We start from the raw sequence: 21,313 nt of genomic DNA on the forward strand, positions 1-21,313 counted from the left end.
CAGCTTTGTTCCACAAAATCAGATTTAAAAAGGCATCTTTCTAAAACCGGAGGTTAAGAGTGGAGAGAGGTTTCATAAGGGAGAAAATGTTAAGGGTTGCTATCAAAAAATTAATCTCGGTAACCAGATTTGCAGCTGACAGACCTTTCCTGATATCAGAAACAGCTCCTGCACACAAGATGTGGCCATGGAAAGAGAGAGTGAAATTGCACAAACACAAGGCCACCATTCAAAAAAGAAAGGTGGACTGCTTCTGCCCCATTGCCCCATTCATCCCACCATCATGAATGTTAATAATATTTACTTTCAGCAAATGTAAGTACCTGGCACATCCCTCTAGGAAAATAAATCCAGTGACCACTTGGGACACAAACAGAAAAGTAGTATAAAAGCAGACTATGGAGCTGTAAATAAATCAGTGAGTGAATATTGAATGGAGTCCTGAGAGAAAGAGAGAGAAGAGAGAGAAAGAGAGAGAGAGAAAGAGAGAGAGAAGAGAGAGAGAGAGAAAGAGAGAGAGAAGAGAGAGAGAGAAAGAGAGAGAAAGAGAGAGAGAAGAGAGAGAGAGAGAGAAGAGAGAGAAAGAGAGAGAAAGAGAGAGAAAGAGAGAGAAAGAGAGAGAAAGAGAGAGAAAGAGAGAGAAAGAGAGAGAAAGAGAGAGAAAGAGAGAGAGAGAAAGAGAGAGAAAGAGAGAGAAAGAGAGAGAAAGAGAGAGAAAGAGAGAGAAAGAGAGAGAAAGAGAGAGAAAGAGAGAGAAAGAGAGAGAAAGAGAGAGAAAGAGAGAGAAGAGAGAGAGAGAAAGAGAGAGAAAGAGAGAGAAAGAGAGAGAAAGAGAGAGAAAGAGAGAGATGCTGCCATGCCCAGCCTGCAGAGGGGAATTCACCTGCTACTGCTGCACCAGTCAGCAGGAGAACCAGGGCTGCAATCTGATCTGCTTTTTTTTTTTTCCTTTCCTTCTCATTTTCATTATTTCACAACAGTTTGAAAATGATGTTTCATGAAATGAACCAGCTCAGCACCAAGAAATGTGCAAATCTCCAGTGTGGCAGCTCCTCTGCCCTTAACCCTCCTTTCCTGAATTCCACTTTTCTGCTATTTCTGGCCTCCATTTTTTCATCTCTCACCACAAACCTATCAATACTCTATGACCACTTCCTCCATATTTCCAAAATCTACCTACTATTCTCCAGTCATTCTACCGAGATCTTTATTCAAATTTTGATTCTTATATTCTTAATTAATTAACATTCCCCTTTCTTCTGCACCTGTCTTTGCCATTACAGCCATTGTTTTCAAGGGACAGATGTGAAACTACAAAATTTAGATACTATAGGTGTCAGAAATGGTCCAGAATTCTGGGTTCTGGGATTTTGTTTTTTGGTTTTTTTTTCCATGAATACTATCATTGTACTAGACACTGTCTGGATCTCTTCCAGAGTTTCATCTCTTCACTGGTTTTCACACTCACCATTCAGCAGCCTTAGCCCGGTTAAAGCCTATAAATATAAACTTGCAATAAATTGAAATACTCCAGTGATGCATTTTAAACACAGAGCTTAAATAGCAATAATGCACAGAAAAAAGCAGATTGAAGGCTCTGCCAGTTTCCCTTTTAACACTACTCCACGAGTTTACTTCAGAGCAGAACTGTGTGATGGGCCAGAGATACTGGAGGTAACCAAAATGCATTAAATGATGAGAAATCCAGAGGAACTGCTCCATGTGTGGGAGAAGACAAATGGACTGCACTCCCAGGGAATATTCCCCTGATTGATTAACTGGAGCAGTACAAGGAGTTACAGCAGCTCAAGGGCTATAAAAATCTGCTCCAGAAAAGATGAAGCCAACCCAGCCTGGCCTGTGGCTGGGGGAGATTTTCTGGTTTGAAATGGCCTCTCACCTTTCCTGCAATAAGAAAGAATTAACCTTTGATCTCTTCCCTTGAGCATTTTTTTTTTCACTGCCTTAGAGCACACTATAAAAGACTGAGGAAAATCCTACCTATTCCAAGGTCAGTAGACATGGTCAGCTTTAATCTACATTTAAGTGGCAGCTTTCTATATGCTTTTTATTCTTTTTTTCCAGCTTGCCATGTGCAGCTCTGCTCCCCAACCCCTCACCATGCAGGTTCACCTGACACAGGTGAATTAAACATTGTGGGGGCCCACTCAGGGCTGACACCCTGTTTTAGGTGATGACACTGCTCTAGGGAGGCATTTCATTTCTTAATTCAAGGAAGAAAGGTGAAAGTCAGCTTGAGTTGAGCTGAGCACTGAAAGAACCACTATGGTAGATGTTAACCTCAACAGGAAGGCAGAGCCCCACCAGAAAATATTCCTTGTGTGCTCCCTCTGTGCTTTTAGCAGGCCAGAAGTGAGAACAGAACCAGCCTCAGACAGACCTTCAGCTCCAAATCTGCACTGGAGAAGGAGAAAAGCCCACTGCACCCAAACCTCACCCATCAATGCATGATTCTATCTCCATTTTAACTACACCTTCTTCCCCTGACCAACACACTGTGCTTAATCAGCTCCCAGTTAATGCTCTACAAGCATTTCTAAGCAGCAGAGCATTTAAAACAAACAAATCTTTGCTGGAATCTTTAAATGCCATGTGGCAAAATCAGCTGCAGAGCAGTGTGTAATTGTCTGTAATTGATTATGAAGGGTGTTTTCCTCCACTGATAATTCATACCATGTCCTGGAGACTAGATCTGTCAGTTCTGGCACTCATGCTGGGACATTTTAGCAGGCATGCAGTGATTTCCTATAACTGTCAGCCTTTTTGAAGGCTCTGCAGTAAAAGTTAATTTGAAATCATATGCATATTTGTATATTATAATTAGTAAATAATGCTGTTAGCTGTTGGTAGGAGCAGCCCCATCTGAGTGACCAGATGCAGGTAAATACAAGGTTAAATGCACTACACAAAATTGAGTAAGCCTAATGTTAAGTACTGACATTTAAAACACGTGCACCACCCCTCCATGAAAAGCACTCATTTGGAAACACTTATACACAAAATAATATCCAATAAGTACCACTAGACAAGACAGTGGTTTCCATAAAAAAAATCCAAGCATAAAGAAAAAAATAAAATAAATATTTAAGGTAAATAGCATTCAACAATATCTTACTGACAGTTGTGTATTAAACTTTGTACTTCATAGTCTATTCCTCTAAAAAAATTATAATTTTACTACTCAATATTACATGAAATACTACATTACTTTCCTTTTTCCTGATCACTTTTCTTATTTTTTACATTTCTGCTGCCATCATCATTTTGAATTATTGAAGTACCATTTTGAACTATTCTTCTGGGTGAGCTCAAGCCTTGCTTTAAACTGATCAGTCTTTGTTCATCACAAATACACCCTTTATATCTCTATGAAGGATTAGACTCCACAACAACAATAGGCATAAATTAATGGAGTGTATTTTACATCAAAAGCATAAAAAAAGGATCACTGCTTCCTGTTTAAGACACGTGCATGTTGAGGGGGTCCAAATTTGACAGATTGACTGTGACAGCCCCAACAAAAACCTTTAGTGATGACAAACATTTGTACTTGACTTTGAGCAAGTCACAAGAGATGGGATTGTCTTTTTGTCTGCTTCAATTACAATTTATCTGCTAAAACAAAGCTTCTACAAAAGAGATGTACATCCTATTGAAGGCTACTCTGTACTCTTCTGGTTCAGTGGCCCTGTCACTTAAAGCCTGTCCTGCAAATCAGCTTGTGAGGCTCAATCCCACAAATTTCTTCATCCCCTCCCTCTCAAGCTGGTACCTCCACACAGACCATGGGTAACACTTGAACTGCTTTGATGAAAAGAGGAGCTGCCTGCTGGATTTCCCTGGAAAACCTGAAAATTGAGTACCAGATCCTGGTGAGGATTGTAGGGGATGGGAGCTGATAATTCCTGACTTCATCCTGACCCTTCCTACGAATGCGAATAGAACTGAATTTTGGCAGGGAAAAAATGCCTGCATGTGGGGAATGATAAAATCCTGTGGTAGCTCAGGCTAAGCAGTGCAGGAGGATCCAAACCAAACCATATGTTACTCAGCAAGACTCTTCTCCTGCTCAGACAAGATGGCATCAGAGCCGTGCAAACGCCTCTCTGTGAACCAGGATTATTTTCCAGCCCAGATCCTCAGGGACCCTGACCCAGCAGCAGAAGAGCTTTGAAAACAATATCAAGAATTTCCCAATCTGTGGCCTCATTTCTCTGGAATTCCAACAAATCCCATCACCCAGCCCTGGATCCAGCCCCATTCTCACAGCCTACCTGCCATGAGCATCTCCTTCCCTCCCATCCTCCCACCTCATCCCTCCCACACGGCACAAAGGGAAACCTCCCGTGATCCACAGATAAATAAAGGTTTAGTGACAAAACCCCACCAAGTTTAAATACAGTCCTCTGAAACACAAATAAACTGGAACAAAGTGAGCTTGGTGGCACAATAAAACAGGGTTGAATGATCCAGAAACACACACCCTTTAAATAAAACATCTGGATTATTTTTCAATTCTTCGCTTGTGACAACAGCCCTGAAATCCAAAACCAGATTTAAAAGATGCAGAGACTGAAGAGCTGCTGCAGCCTCAGCACCAAGGAGAAATGAAGGAATATTCACAAGCAAATCTTCAAGGACCGCTTGTCTCATCCTGCCTTTGCAAACTGACCAGTGAAATCATAAACCAGAAATACAGACTGCAGACAATACCTACAGTAGTTACATTTTCTTCCATGCAAGCACAAAAGCAGAGAGACCTTCAATGAGCAACTGCTGCTAACAAAACAGTACCAGGAACAATTGGGAGCAGTGGGATTTTTGCTTAGGGGTTGAAATATCAGTTGCACTTTCAAATATAAATCTTTTTTTTAAAAAAAAGTATTCCCACTTTTAAAAGCCAAATGCCATTTCGGCTAAAAAAAAAGTAAAAAAACTGAAATGAATTGATAAACCCCAACGTGACAAACATGCTGTAAGACAGTTTCTTCCCCCTGTGAAAACAATAGCTTTGGAGAAGGTCCATATTGCATCATTTAAGGATAAATAGCTAAACTGAGGGCAGTGGTTGGCACTGCTGTCACATGAAATGAAATAACACTCTGCTCCCCGAGGAACCATTTCCAGCTGACACAACTGAGCTCACACCAAACCCTAGGTATTTTTTAGACCATCAACTTGTCTCTGAGTCATTAGGCTTTTATATTCAGGCAGAAATCTAATAAATGTCTCCCATCTAAGCAGTTGATATGTATCTCTCTCTCTCTGGCTAAGCACACAACATCTGAAAGGCCTCCTTTGTCCAGAAATCTACACAGATTTCTAGCCAGAGAGATGTGTGAATATTGACCTGAGGGCTCCTCATCACTCTTTCTTACACACTCAGAGTGAAAAGTCCCTCTTTGTCCCAGTGATACTCAAGCAAATGAGTAAAATCATAAAATTAAAAAAAAAAAAGAAATAAAGGAAAAACAACAACCCAAAGTGGCAAAGTCAGTCAGAAAAAAATAAGAGTAACATTTTTTGCTCATATGACAAACCAAATATCTTTCAGATTGAAAAACATTCAGGTGCCCCACCTCAAGATTCTGTAAAATACTGAATTTCAGAGGAAGGTAGCTAAAGTATTCCACTCCCTGGTGTTTTTAACCAAGGAAATTCAGACACCATGAAACAAGGGTGCAGAAAAATGTTATGCTGTTCAGAATCTCCCACTCTGTGTGCCCATACACCTCATTTCAAACACCTGCCCATGCTGAAGAACCCTTTTTAAGGTACACGTATTACTCTGACAGTGACAATATTCTGGACAGGCTGCAAAACCAAATCTGCAGAAATCCTGCACCACTTACTCATGGTGCAGATGGACACAAAGTGAAGCCCCACATCCCAATTCCCTGAGCAGAGCCTGGATCCAGCCCCCCCACCCAGAGATTTTTTGGCTGCTGAGGTGAACCCCAGCCTCAGATTCCAACTTCCCCCATCCTGCAGGGCTGAAACCTGGGGGTGCAGAGTCTGGCCTCAAGACCTATTGCAAGAAAATCAAAACCTATTAAACTCCAGCTCCTAAAAACACCACAAATCCTTCAGGAGAGGACAGTGTGTGGGAATGGAGGCTGTTTTGGCAAGTGGTGGCCTGTGATAAAGCCAAAGTCCTGTTACTTGTTCAACTGGTTTGTTGCTCGTGGCATCAACCCCTCCAGAATTGCTCATTGCCAGCCACAAACAACTGTAAAATGTATTTCATGTGATGCTGTTGTGTGCATTTTAAATCTGGCACTTGCTTTTGTTTCTTGCTCAAAAGCATCATTATCTTAATCAAGCTGTCCAAGATCTGATATAGTATCTCCCCTATTTTTACTTTATTACAGTCTTTTTTCTATTTTGGGGTGTTTTCTGGATGCCTGGCTATGAAAGCCCCTCCCTTTAGTCTTCAAAAGTCTTCCTGAGAAATACCTCTCTGTATCTGGTACCTAGTTACCACAATAATAATCACCTTAGAAACATCATAAATATACAATTAAATAGGATTCTGTTCCAAAGCCCATTAAGGCAGTAACATTTTTTCCATTGACAAGCTGCGGGATCAGGCCCCCAAATACTCGAAATACATTTTTTTTTCCCCATCTCCAGACTGCTAACACAGAACATACTTCAGTTTTTACATTTCTCCCTTCCCTAGTAACAGCCCTACCCTGATTATCTTGAGACACCCATCGCTGTGCTAAGACCTCCTCTCCATCCCACCCGCAACCCGCTACAATTTATTAACTCCCTTCTTCTCTTCCCTTTCCTCAGCAGGAGGGATGTGCTGGCTCAGTTGTTGGGGTAAGAAAAAAGCTTTTTGAAACTCTTTATCTACTTTCTGTTACCTGTCTGCGCAGGGGGATTCGCTTGGTCAGCTTGTGGACGGCGGGCTGGCTGCTGAAATCCGGCTTCTTGGTGGTGCTCTTCATGCGGCACATGATCACTGTCAGCACCATGCAGGCTATCAGGAACACCCCTATGCAGTAAATTGCTATTTCCAGGTAGTCTGGAGAGGTTGGGTATTCCTTTTCTTTCTCAGGAGCTGGATGGGAAGGTTTTGGGAGGGAACAATCAGGCCACAGGGTTAGCAAACAGGGCAGCGTTCGGCACAGCACTTGGAGCAAAGTAATGGTAAAATATAAAATATAACCAATTCTTGTGTGATAGTCAGAGCACTGGATGTTTAGGCCATCTTGTAATCTGAGAGTAATTCTTTTTTCCAGATTACTGCTTTGATTTTTATCTGAGAGTAGTTCTTTTTTCCAGATTACTGCTTTGATTTTTCAGTCTGCACTGAGTGTGAGCTTGTGCATCTATGTATGCGTACACAAACATACACATGTGTCTGCCTAGGTAGGCACACATACACGTTGAAATATTGCATCATTAAGGATAATTTTAGAGGGAAGCAAAAACTGTTCAAACTAGGCTCAGGTTCATTTTGTTACTCGAGTCAAAATGTAAAAGCACTGCAATTCGTGTGAACCACACAAAAGCACATCCAAAGATAAAAATGTGAATTAGCTAGCCTGAATGAAAAGTGTCTAAATTTGAAAATAAATGTTTGGGCTCGAGCCTGCTTGAGTCTGCCTGTTTATTCAAAATTTGCAGTAGGATCTCAAAATACAGAGGGAAGGGAGGATGCAGCAGTCCCCCATCATGTCTATAAACTCAGCTTAGGGGTTTCAAAAGGGTTTCAAGGAGCTGGCTGTCCAGCTGCTCAACCAGCTGTGCTTCATGCTGGGTGCCCAACTCCCCTGAGGTCCTTTGAGGAGCCCAGTGCTGGATTAAAAAGCATAATTGAGGTGAAAAGGAATTGGCAGCGACACGTTAATTAACGAGCCCTCTTCTGCAAGGACTGTGGTCTTTCAAGTAACCTCATCAGTGGTTATTGGCCTATGAGATTAGATTTGGGAGGGAGTGGTTCTCCAGAGCTGTTACTCTGATTGAAACCATTTTGAAGCTATCTTCAAGACAGTTATATGTGCAAACAGTGTCCCTAATCCCTTATCTGGGATTCAACCCCCGGATAAACAGCATTCCACAGCCATCAGCGGTCACTCCGCAAGCAATGCACGTTTCATGCTGAAATTTTCTTGTGCCTTTCCAGGCTTAGAAAAACACTTTGTTTAAGAAAATTGGTTAAAAAAAAATGCTGTTCAAGCACTTGCAAAATGCAAACACTGCCAGCAGAAGCAAGCTCTACACAAGCACTGCTCTGCCTGCTTGGTGACACCTCACAGGCTCGGGGTTCAGTTCAGAGTGAGATGGAATAAAGCTGCCTTGTTCAATATATTTCAATAAAAGGTAAGAAATTATCTGCAGACAGTGGGAATGTTCAACTCCCACACTGTGAGGCTCAGCAACACACACATGCAGGTTTTGTACCTCTTACTTAGGATTAACAATTAATAAATGTTAAGCACAAGATGACCCAGCAAACCTCAGGTGGTTCATGTTTTTTTTTCCAAAGGAACTCCTGAGGCAGCTGCCAACAGTTATAAATGAGAAAATTTGACTAATGTCAAAACCAACTATGGTTACATCTTCTAACAGCTGATAATAATTTTCAGGCAATAAAGCACATTGATGTTTGTTTCTTCTAAGGACAGAAACATCATCAACCCCAGAACAGCAAGACATGCTTTGCAGTAAAAGCAAATGACTACTTGTTTCCTTAGAGCATGCAATGTTTAAAGATGCACGGAGCCGATTCCCAAGATATGGAAGGCACTGCTTCTGTACATGATCCTCTGGCATTCAAATTGGAATTTCCACGAGAGATTTGCATGATAGGTAAAAGTGAATTGAAGTACACCGAACAGCTCGGGCATTTTAATGAGCCAGTACATAACTATGGCCAAATTAGTTCCAAACTTTGTAACGAACTCAATTTCATCCTCTTGACAAAGTTTACAATGATTTATGGGCTGATTTTCAGTTGTCTCATTGAAGTGCTAAGGAAATGCAGCTCCTTAGCATTTCTGATGATGTAAAAACATTTCAATTAAGTGCAATAGCCACACATCCCACACCATTTTTTGTTGTTGTTGCTGTTTGATTTTTGGACTTGCAAACACGTGACAGAACAACTCACTGGCTTGAGACAACTGCACTTAAAAAAACCAAATCAAAATCATTGTAAAAGTCCTTTTTTTTTTTTTTTGGACACAGAAGCCGTGCTAATTCTGCAGCAATCAACAAGGGGAGGGGGGGGAAAAAAGAGGAAAAACCACAGAAAGAGAGCAGTGTATACCTGGCAGAACTGTCAACCATGCAGTGTGAAAGGATATCCCAATAGAATTACCCGCCAAGCATGTATACTCCCCAGCATCCTCAAAAGTTACATTCCGTATATAGAGAACCTCAATCTCTTTGTCCGTGGTGTTAACACCGGCAGCCTAAAAAAAAAACAAGAGGGAAGCAAGAGAAAAAGCTAGACACTGAGAGAATTTTTGTGGATAGGGAGGTGGAGCCACAGGGCTTTGCACTTGGTAAAGGCAGAGGTGGAGAGATGCAAAGCTCCTTCCCCATCCACAATCCCTCATCCAAAAGGCGTTTACCAACAGGTCCCAGCTCACCTCAGAAAGTAATCAACACCCTTCACCAGACCTAAACTCACCACCTAAACATGCATGCAATCAAAAGACATGGAAAAATTCACCCACAAATATTTTTTTTTTCCTTCTTCTTTTATGACAAGAGAAAGTTGAGAGAAAAACAAAGAGAAAACAAAGTAGGACAGAACGTGGGATCCTTCACGTGTAGAGACCTGTTTCAGAGGAAAGAATTTACCATAAAAGCATACTCTAAAATGATTAAAAAGGGGTGAATTCTGCTCCAAAAGACAACTTAGTAGCTGTCTTAGATTGTATGATCCTTGCATCACCCACTGCACTGCAGTTTTGAGTAGTAACTACTACTGTACATTGTGAAGAGTTGCCAAATCTTGTTTAAATCTCAAACCTGGAAATATTTGATGGTTTGCCTAGAAGCAGAGTGGGAAGTATCCCAACTCTTGCTCAAAAATCAGAGATCTTGTTCAGTTGTGGCTCTCACAGGTAAGACAGAAAATACTTCAAAGGTTTGAGAACCAGGAGATGAAAATAAAACATATTTTTCTACATCTTAAAGGTTGAGGAGAAAAATAACTCTGCACGTTTTGTGGTTTTTACTGGTCATCTTCCAGACTTGTTGCTTGACATTGTGCACCAATCCAAGTAGCAGTGATTATCCAAACTGATACAAACGGAGTAAATCTTAGGTCTGGAACTTCCCAGCTGCCCCAAGATGGGCACATCAGGGCATCAGCATCAAGATCTCAGTGATGGAGGATTAGAGAAATTAATGTTTGCTACTTTTGATCTCTGTTCCATTCAAGAATGTTACTTTGAAATACACAATCAGGGAATAAATACCTTTTTATTGGACAATTTGGAGGTAAATTTAGTTGTGGGCTGCAGTCACAGGGCTGCCTGTTTTTATTGTTACTGCTGAGTAAAACCCAGTTAGTAATGGGTGAGTAAGACCTGGAAAAATCCTCCCACCTGCACAGTCACAGTGACTAAACTGACCTGACTTGTGCTCCAGGGGGTTTTTATGTGAACAGGTCATACATATACACACCTATGTGTATATATAAATACACACTGCTAGGCTGTAATTACATTATTCAAGGAGTACCCTCTGTGTGAACTGCAGAGTATGCAGAATTAGCAACAGAACTGCCCAACACACACACAGACACAAAGACACCAAAGAGAGAATAAAGATCAGCAAACAGAAACCAAAGCAGTGCTTCTGGTACAGAGGATATTGTGGGAATTTTTCCATGGCTGCTGGTGTAACACCAGCTGCATCACCAAAGGAGGATTACACATATACCACCAAGGCCAGAGAGTATCCTACAAGCTGCCTGCAGTCTCCCAAAGCACCATTTTTTCCAGCTTGCTTTAAAAAACGTTGTTACCTTGTACACTTGGCAGAACAGAGAGCCAGGCAGACTGGTTGGCCTCCCCTATATAATTGGAGACCTTACAAATATATTCTCCAGCGTCCGCCTCTGTCACATTGTACAGTGTCAGCACTTCAGCATTGGAACTATTTATCCCCGAGTGCTAGAACAGACCAATAACACAGGAGAACAAGGTCACTGCTGCCCAGAATGGACACCAATCTGTCTATGGTCCCACCACCAACACGTCACCAGAATATTCCACATCAGCCTCTAAACATTGAAGGGTTCGGGGGTTTTGTTATTGTTGTTTTTGGGTTTTTTTCCCTTTTGGTTGTTGTTGTTTGGTTTTCGTACATCCGCAGCATCACACGAGGAGTTAGAGAACAGCAGCGTGGGGGGGAAAGGAATCCACCTGGGCAGGTACTGCATGGGACAAGCAGGTACAGAGCCTGTCAGAGTTTTGGCAATGCCACCCAGCTTGGAAAGCTTCAGTTTCCCTGGTCAGGCTTGCTCCAAGCTGGCAGGAATGACAGTACCAATACACTGCTCCAAACCAGACATCTCTGCAGGCTCAGCATCCAGACAGCCCAGTCCTCCAGCAAGCTTTTGGCAGCAGCTGCCATGTTTCTTTGAAATCAAGAGGCTGAAGAAACATGAAAGAAACGGAGTAGATTGTCCCAGGTATGTTTTGGATGCTTTCTACCCATACAAAAATGTCAATGATGTTCTTTAGAAGGACTTTCATTTTTTTTTCTGAACAAGTCATGCCTGAAACATTCAGATATAAAGGACCTTTCATGGAAATAAAAAGGAGCAAAACAGTGTCTATAAGCTGCACAGTTAGCATTCAGACAAGCAAACGTTTATCTAACTCATCATTTCACTTCTAACATAAACATCTCCACTTTCAAAAGAAGCTCAGAACTCGAAACCCTTGGATTTACACCACGCTCTAAAGAAGGCATCACCGCTGCCGGCATCTGCGAAGCCTCACCTTTAAAACCTGGAGATAAGGGAGCCCATCTGGCCCGTATTTACTGCCATTCTTCTCCACGTGCTTTATCCACTGGATGTGGGGCTGGGCATCGCTGTAGACCTTGCAGACAAACTCCACATCCCCCCCGACCACGGCGGAGGCGTTGGCGGGGAGCCCCGCCTGCAGGATGGGCCGGTGCGGGGAGCGCTCTGCTCCGGCAGGGAACGGTGCAGAGAGAGAGAGAGAGAGAGAGAGAGAGAGAGAGAGAGAAATAAAGATGCATAAATAAGCAGGGCTGCCAAGAAAACTGTAAGTGAACCCCAGCCAAAAAGCCCTGTAAGCCTGTTGGCTGACTCCTCCGAAATAACACCGCAGCCAAAGCGTGTAACAAAACCTGCAGTTCAAAGGAGATGGCTTAAGCGCTACACTTGTAATTTAAAGAATAGCCATTTGTGGGGAGGGGGGGGGGAAAATAACCCTGCTTAAACACTTTGCTCGTTTTCCATGGTTTAACTCAGCCCTAACGAGGTAAAATATCTCCTCTTGGGTTTTTTTAAGCTACCGTAATTAAGTTACCTCTGAGTTCTCAAACGTCTCGACTCGGCTAAACCTCCACACATTAAGAAGAAACATTGTTGATTAATTTTGATAAATTAATTTATTCTTTTTGATTAAGAAGAAATAGTATTAACACACATTAAGAAGAAATACTATTGATTAATTTTGGATAATTATTGATTTAAAACACATTAAAATAAACCAAAAGGAATTTCTCAAAAGTAGCAGCAGAAGCCTCAGCGTGCAGGATGCACAAATGAGGCAGCTCAGCTTCCTAAAATGCTCCAATCAGTGCCACCACCACCACTGCTCTCTGCTTCACTCAGACACAGCAGCAGAAACACTGCTTCATTCTTACTCTCACCAAAACACAGGCAAATACAGAGTTCTCTGGAAAACCGAAGTGTATTTAATGTGAGCCAATTCAGCTTCTAATCTATGCCCATGCATAAGCATTTCTCACACATTTTCAGTCAACCTCTCATGGGGAGCAGCTGAGGGAATTGGGGCTCTTTAGCCTGGAGAAAAGGAGGTTCAGGAGGGACCTTCTCGCTGCCTACAACTCCCTGACAGGGGGTTTTTAGTCAGGTGGGAGTCAGGCTCTTCTCACAGGTGACAGGTGACAAGTGACAGGACGAGAGAGGAAATGGCCTCAGGTGGTGCCAGGGGAGGTTTGGATTGGATATCAGGGAAAATTCCCTCACCAAAAGGGTTGCCCAGCTTTGGAACTGCCCAGGGAGGGCATCTAAAAGTCATGTGTGTAGATGTGACCCCTGGGGATGTGGTTCAGTGGTGGCCTTGGCAGTGCTGGGTCGATGGTTGGACTCAATGATTCCAGAGGGCTTTTCCAACCTAAACAAATTCTGTGAATCAGAAGTGAAATGCTCACTAGCCATCCCCAGCCTCAGCTCCCCGTTCTCCCCTGCTCCAGGAATTCTTTCAAAGATAAGTAAAAAACAGCAGACCTAAATATTTATTTTTAGAGGCTGTATACTGTAAAAGCTCTGACATTACAAGCCAAATCAGCTGAATTTCAAACCAAGCGTTCCTTCTTAAACATACTTGTCTCCAATAAATTGTTTCACAAGCAAACATTGTGAGTATAATAGCAAATAATGATGCCATTGAACAATGGGATCTTTTATACAGTCCAATATATTTGGCATGCAGCAAACATCTACTGGGAATTTATTCACTGAGGCTATGCTGGCAGCACACTACAAAGCAGCAGTCTTATTTTACTTGTGGCAAAAGTGCATTTGCAATGCAGTTACTAAATTATTCCATGGCTATGTGTGTCATTTTCGGAGATCTAGGAACAGTTTCATATTTTTTAATTTGTAAATTGCAGTAGAACATATAAATTATTATTTTACGGTTCTGGAGAGAACTTTTAGTTTCTCACCTTATACTAAATAAGCTCTAATTCCATCTCCCTCATTCCTTCATTTGGGTACAAAACCAGCAAGCAAAAATCTCTCTTTAATAGAAACCTTACACCATCTTCCAAAACTTATTACAGCTGCCTTCGGTATAAAATGAAACCTTAGAGAATGTTATTTAAAATGTTTTTTAGAAGTCAGTAGGCCTCATGTTTCATTTCTCCACATCAGGGTTTGATTTCCTTTGTGACCTTATTCTCTGCCCTTTAACAAACCAGAGAATGAGGCCTGAAACATCTTGGAAACGTTCCTACTATGCCAGCATCCACACACGAGATGTGTTTAGTTTATCCTGATAGCCATCAATGATTTAATATTTTATTGATGACTGTCAAGCATTTCCTGTACCAAAAAAGAGGAGGCGAAGCAAAGGACTAAAAGCAGAGTTCTCACACTCTTGGCCCTCAGTTGCATTGAAAAAAATTAAAGTGTGTGCATACGGGTGAGTATATATGTATGGCCATTTGTGAGATTTCTTCTCTAAAGGCAAATGTGTTAAAAATAAACTTTTGTTGCTCTCCCCCACATGGATCAGTGTTCACCAACTCCTCCACTCCAGCAGAGGGGAGCAGTCCTGTGCCCACACAGGCAAACAGCACAGGAGAACAAAACCATCACCATGCAAATCCAGCGGGGCTTCATGGCAAACCTGGGGTCCAAGGAGCCCACAAAATACATTCAGGACTGGGGAAAACAGCTACAAGAAACTTCCACTAATTACCAATGACCAAGCTTAATTGTGTTCAGCACCTTCTCCTGGAAACCCTCATTTCAGGATGTTATCCAGAACATGCAGAAGTTATCCTACTTCTCTGCAAACCCACACACATCTAAGGACTCTGTTAAGCACAGGTACTGTCAAAGCCATATTCATAAATCTCACATCACTATTCAGCATTTAAAACACAAGCTGCACATTTGTAAGCAGATATCATCACTCAAACAACTAGCTGCACTAATATTAGATGGAAACAGTGTGTTCCTTTTTACTGAGCACCAGCAAAGGAGTCCAAGTTGCATTTAAACAAATCTTCAAGGCTGCTGAAAGTGATATTATCATTACTGAATAATTATAATCAGGATCATCACTAAAACATCGTGACCATATACATCTCTAGTTATTTAAACAATATTTTCATACAAAACAAGCTGGCAACAAATCTCATAGCTCTGGAGCCTGATTTCACTATTGCTCTTGTTGTTTAATATTGAAGAAATACCTTAAGAAATAAATATATGCTGCCTGAACACTGACATTTCAGTGTTACAGTCTCACTGATGACACAATTTGTTATAAAATCAAGTCAAAAACATATGCTGTAATTCAGAAAATCACCCCCAACATGTTTCATGCTGGTTCCCACTATAAAAGATAGACACCAGCTTGTAGTTTAGATACAAAACTAACATCATCCCCATCTGAGGAATTAGTTATCTACAAAACAGAGCCAAAATGATATATATGAGCTATATCAGATTCAAGGCTCACATGAGATATATCAGATTCAAGGCCACAAGCACCTAAATTTTACACCACCATAAAAGTGCCCAGGGCTTGAGCATTTCTGCTCACTTATCTGTAGGCAAACAGAGTCACTATCTGAAGGGATGACTGACAAAGAGACCTTGCCCAAAAGGCTTAAGAGGAAGCTGTCATTTAGCCTGTTAATGTTAAAACTTCAAAATACCTCCCTCCAAGAGATAAAACCACAAAGAATCCAGGAAAGCTGGAAAATTCCAAGTTCCAAAAAAAAAGAAAAAAAGCTGGCACAATGGAAGGAGCTCCCCAGGAAGTTCCAAGTACTGCAGGAGCCTAGAGATGGTGGGAGCCTGTCCTGGTACTGGAAATGATTGTTAGAGCTTACACACTTCACAAGGAATCCTGAGAACTGGCTCCATAAGGAATTTAAGCCCTGAAGAGGGGATTCCTACAAAAGGGAAAGACTCTTCCCCATCTTGGCTTTATTTGCATTATTGGAAGGGAAGGGAAGGGAAGGGAAGGGAAGGGAAGGGAAGGGAAGGGAAGGGAAGGGAAGGGAAGGGAAGGGAAGGGAAGGGAAGGGAAGGGAAGGGAAGGGAAGGGAAGGGAAGGGAAGGGAAGGGAAGGGAAGGGAAGGGAAGGGAAGGGAAGGGAAGGGAAGGGAAGGGAAGGGAAGGGAAGGGAAGGGAAGGGAAGGGACCATAAGAGGTGAAGATGCTGGGGTGTGGAGGTGGGTGACAGGGGCCAAACCCCAACTCTCAGAGCCAAGGGAGGCCAGCAGACACCAGCCCATCCATCCCTCCCATGCCCTGGAGCAGGATGGAGCAGCCGTGGCAAGGGAGGCTGCTCGCCAAGAGGGGAGATGCAGGGCAGGAATTGCTGCTGTCAGAGGCCACTGGAGAGGGATTGTGGCTGAGAGAGTGGCACTGCTGCCACCAGAGAGCCTTGGCAGGGACAGCAGACAATAACCCCGGAAGGGGGGAGCTCCAGGACTTGGCCAGGCCAAGTCTCCTTAGCAACCTGGCTGTGCCAGGGGCTGAGAAGAGCTCTGGGAATTGTCTCTCCAAGGCTCCTTGTCACCCTAGCACAGACAGTTCAGGACCTTTCACGGGAGCTAAAAGCCAGAGCCAAAGCCCATTGAAGTCAGGGGGAAAACTCACAGGGAACTCAATGGGCTTTGCATAAGGCATCCGATTCACTGGAAACAAGAAAATGAAAACTACTCTTATTTTCTGCTTTTGAATGTGCTTGTTTCCTCTCCTTGCAAATGTGTGATTCAAGTGTGGGCTGGAAAAATAAAAGCTTAATAGCAAATGCAAGACCAAGCATGAGTTCTGGGGACAATGGAGAGATCCTCAATTAAGGGGGGAAGTGAGGGAGGAAAAAATTACCTAATTTTTAGCTAGGCACATTTGTCAGAGCCTTCAATCACGGTTTTGAAATGTTACTGACTTCTAAGGACTCATCTTGATGGCTGCCACTGAGCCACTACAGAGGCATCCCTCAAATGATGCCTCTGAGCACCAGTTCTGGATCAATAGCCCCTGGTAGAGGTTCTGTGCATTCAGGCATCACTAAATGAGAAATGAAATAGTTCCAGCTGTCACTGAAAACATAGACCTGCCATACCCTCTTCTTGCCCTGGTCAGCACAGCACCCTCAGCTCTAGTTGCTTATTCTGCCCAACTCCAAGCCTGGGAAACATTCAGCAGCAGCCTGGAGCCTGTGAAAACACTATCCACTCCCAGGCACCTTCCCTCAGAAGCTGCAACATCTGCTGCTTTGGAACATGCTAATTATGCTGGAAATTATGGGTCTCAGAAGCATCCTCCAGCATTTTAGGCCAGACTCTAATCACAGCCTCTTGCATTGGCTTTGGCTTCACGTTGTAAACTTGCAAGATTGAGTTGCAAGCCTTAAAAAAAAACAATTAACCACAGCCTTTTCTTTGCACGCTTGGACTGAAACATTCCTCCCCTGTGTTTCATCTTCACCAACGAGCAGCACTTTCCCACCATTTCCAATGAAGTGCCACCCATCTCTGGGACATCTCTGGGTCACCCTGAGCCCTCTCCAGCAGTGTCACCCATCTCTGGGTCACCCCGAGCCCTCTCCAGCAGTGCCACCCATCTCTGGGACATCTCTGGGTCACCCTGAGCCCTCTCCAGCAGTGTCACCCATCTCTGGGACACACAGAGCCCTCTCCAGCAGTGTCACCCATCTCTGGGTCACCCTGAGCCCTCTCCAGCAGTGCCACCCATCTCTGGGACATCTCTGGGTCACCCAGAGCCCTCTCCAGCAGTGTCACCCATCTCTGGGACACACAGAGCCCTCTCCAGCAGTGTCACCCTTCTCTGGATCACCCAGAGCTCTCTTCAGCAGTGTCGCCCATCTCTGGGACATCTCTGGGACACCCAGAGCCCTCTCCAGCAGTGTCACCCATCTCTGGGACACCCAGAGCCCTCTCCAGCAGTGTCACCCATCTCAGGGACACACAGAGCTCTCTCCAGCAGTGTCACCCATCTAGGGACACACAGAGCCCTCTCCAGCAGTGTCACCCATCTCTGGGTCACCCAGAGCCCTCTCCAGCAGTGTCACCCATCTCTGGGTCACACAGAGCCCTCTCCAGCAGTGTCACCCATCTCTGGGTCACCCAGAGCCCTCTCCAGCAGTGCCACCCATCTCTGGGACATCTCTGGGTCACCCAGAGCCCTCTCCAGCAGTGTCACCCATCTCAGGGACACCCAGAGCCCTCTCCAGCAGTGTCACCCATCTCTGGGTCACCCAGAGCCCTCTCCAGCAGTGTCACCCATCTCTGGGACACCCAGAGCCCTCTCCTCATGCCCTCATCCAACCATACCCGTGGGATTTCCAAAACTGCTCCATCAGGAAGGGCAGTTCTATGGTAACTTTTCAGGTGATTTAACCACTGAAGGCAGGAAGGTGAAACCTGTCAGGTGTAGCTTCCTACAGTGCACCCTGCAACACCTCAAAGCTGAAACATGATTTGCCCTCAGAAGTGGCACTAGTGACCATTTCAGTCACAGTCTGAGGGAACAACTCCCTCCATGTGTGCAAGCCACTCTTTGTGCTCCTTTTCTGACATCCCTATGGAGGCTGTACATGTGGGTACTGTTACTGCTGGCTCTGATGTTGGTTTTGGTGACGTGGGTACCGGCTACAGGACTGGAGCATGTACTAAAGCCAAGGGGCCAGCCACAGGATATCAGTGCCTGATCAGCATCTATTGGGGTAGATATCAACCATGAGAAGAAAGATGATACGATTATTAGATCCTTGCTGTTCAGTGAGCAATGAGTTTCAGGTTTCTGTCCTGTGCTAGCTGACTGCAAGAGAACCAGTCTGCAAGGAGAAACACGAGGATTGCCATCCTTCATGAGAGATCCCACCTACACCAACTGCAAATCCATTCACAAGCACTCAGAGGCTGGATTAATCATTGTTCTCCCAATCAGAGAGCCTTTCTGAGGTGAGTTCCAGGAGCAACCCCAGAATGAGGAACTGCAACGTGGTTTTCTCCACAAATCGTGCATTATCCGAGTTCATGCACTGGACCCTGTTTGGAACCACACTTGCACTCCTTGAGGTGGTGATGATGGGATGCCAGCCCCCACAGGAATCTCATCCTTGAAGGCAGCTCTCTGCACAGGGGCCAAGCCAAACCTCTGCTTCCTCTCCCCAGCACAAAGCCATTGCTTAGGGGATCCTGTGCTCTCTGAAATCCTGGAAGCAGAACACTCCTAACTCCACTGTTTGCTCTGTGGCATGGTGGAGGAAGGCTGAGTGCTGGCTGCTCTTTCAGAAGATCAGAAAGAACCAAGCAGGTGTGGCAGAACACCTCTGCTCATTAATGTCACACACCAGGCAGCCATGAGGCAGGAGCTGAGCAGGCTCCACCAGCTGCACATCACTTTGGGCTCCTCTCTGCACAAAGTGAAGCACTGTGTGTTGTTTACAGCCAGCTCAGAAGTGCTGCTCAGCTGTCATGCTCCATTTCAACAGACACACACACAAACCCCTCCAATCATCACCTCCTGGGTGATTTACACACGCCAAGGTAGAGCCCACAGCAAGTTAGGGATGATGCTCTCCTCCTAAACTCTGCAAAATCACAAGGTGCTTGAAGGCTGGAAGGATTAACATCACTGTCATGGAACAGTAAGAGATAAAGACCATCCCTGGCAAGAACACTTGATAAAGAACAGGAGCCTCTCAGGCAGACCTGCAGAACAGCTCATGGATCAGACAGCACTACCAGTACTGATGATATCACACTTACAAATTTTGGCATCTTTTAACCAGCAGGCATTAGCCAACAAATGGCTCATGCTACTCCATGTTCCAGTACAGCAGGAGTCTCCATGTGCAGCATTTCCTACTGGCCCAACACCACCTGAAGAAATCATTTTGGTGGCCAAAGCTCAAAGGGGCATCATTGCAGCTGGAGCTCCAGTGAACCTGGCACAGGGACCTGGGGCCAACCTTCATCACCATTATCTAAGCTCCCTTTGTCCTTTAATCTAGAAGCCCTTTACACAAATTTGAGGCACTTCTTGCTACCTTGTGTCTCTCACTCTGGTCCCACCACCCAGCTCTGCTCTGGTTTTTGGGCAGTACCAGCAGTCAGCAGGGAGTGAGACAGCAGGGAACCAGACTCCACATATCCCTGCTGTCACTGAATACTTTCCCAAGAAGTTAAACATTTGAACATCATTAAAGAATTCTAATGCTAAAGATTAAAGTTCTGACACATATTTCAAAGCAGAACCCATAGCAAAGCCTCTGCCACTCCACCCAACCTCCTTGAGACACTCAAGCCCTCCTACTCACCAGCCAAGTAAAAATCTTTACAGAAGTTAAGCAGGTGTGTTCACACTCTTTGTCCTTGGCTTCACCACCTCCACCTCTGATTTTAAGTAATGGCACTGCTTCCCAAGCAGGCAAGGCTCCCACTGATGTTACCCATCTGTTTCCTTGGATAGCTCTAAAGCAGAGCTTCAGCTCTGTGTCCTATCTGCATTTTAGCTAAAAAATCCATCTCTGCACACCTTTACACCTCTTCTTCACAGCAGAAGAGACAGCAAGCAAGACTGACCTATTTGGCTTGATACAAAGCCCACTGATGTCAATGAAAACAGTACCAAAAAAAATTAAAAATCGGAATCAGAACTAGTTAAAAGCTGTCCTTTCAAATCACACATATATCTGAGGGTTAAAGAGACAGGGACATCCAGCAAGCCTGAGGCTATGGCAGGAAACATGAATGCTCTTGTTTTAAAACATTAAATTATCAACAGGGTTTTAAGACCAGTTTGTCCTTAAAAGCAAAGCCCTATTGTCAGGCTGACAGCGTGGGCTTCATCAGCCCCAAGGAGCAGAAAAAGTCGTAGCAGCAAGAGTTGTACAACACTAATCTTGGAGCTCCCTTGCAGTGTCCCTCACACTGTGCATGCATAAGCAAATGCTTCATACATGCCTGAACAAAGGGTGGAGAGGCCTTATTTTAGTGTGAAAAAATTATGGCAAACAGAACAATGAGAGGCTACAATTTTCATTGATATTCTTTTCAGGGTACCCTAAAAGAAAAAGGCTACAAGAGAATATGAAAAACAGCTTGTGACTTCTCACAGACAAGTGGTAAAATTTTATTGTTCTGGCTGTTCCCAGAGACTGCATTAATTTTACACCCAGAGATATCATCCTTTGTGCTGTGCACAGCTCCCAGCACTCAGCTGCTGTATAATAACCAGAGACAATGCTGGGTCCAGCATCACTGGAATGGGCTCTCCAAAAGGCTCTGCCAAAGGTTTACTGCATGCCTGGCAAAGAGC

General features: G+C 43.9%; 1 protein-coding gene across 3 annotated transcripts in view; it reads right to left on the reverse strand.

The window, feature by feature from the left end:
* Positions 1-21,313, reverse strand: part of FGFR2 (fibroblast growth factor receptor 2) — an 81,288-nt gene that overhangs the window by 17,524 nt on the left and 42,451 nt on the right. For 2 of the 3 annotated variants that reach the window (XM_036385655.2, XM_036385652.2), the window contains 3 exons: positions 12,000-12,190; positions 9,305-9,449; positions 6,894-7,090 (listed from right to left, as the gene is read on the reverse strand). In XM_036385655.2, the coding sequence (XP_036241548.1) occupies positions 6,894-7,090; positions 9,305-9,449; positions 12,000-12,190 (533 nt within the window). Of the gene's footprint in view, positions 1-6,886; positions 7,091-9,304; positions 9,450-11,017; positions 11,166-11,999; positions 12,191-21,313 lie in introns of all 3 variants that reach the window. The other variant, XM_054515612.1, reaches the window with a different exon arrangement.

The sequence above is a fragment of the Molothrus ater genome, chromosome 8 (assembly GCF_012460135.2).
Source record: "Molothrus ater isolate BHLD 08-10-18 breed brown headed cowbird chromosome 8, BPBGC_Mater_1.1, whole genome shotgun sequence".
Classification (NCBI taxonomy): domain Eukaryota; kingdom Metazoa; phylum Chordata; class Aves; order Passeriformes; family Icteridae; genus Molothrus; species Molothrus ater.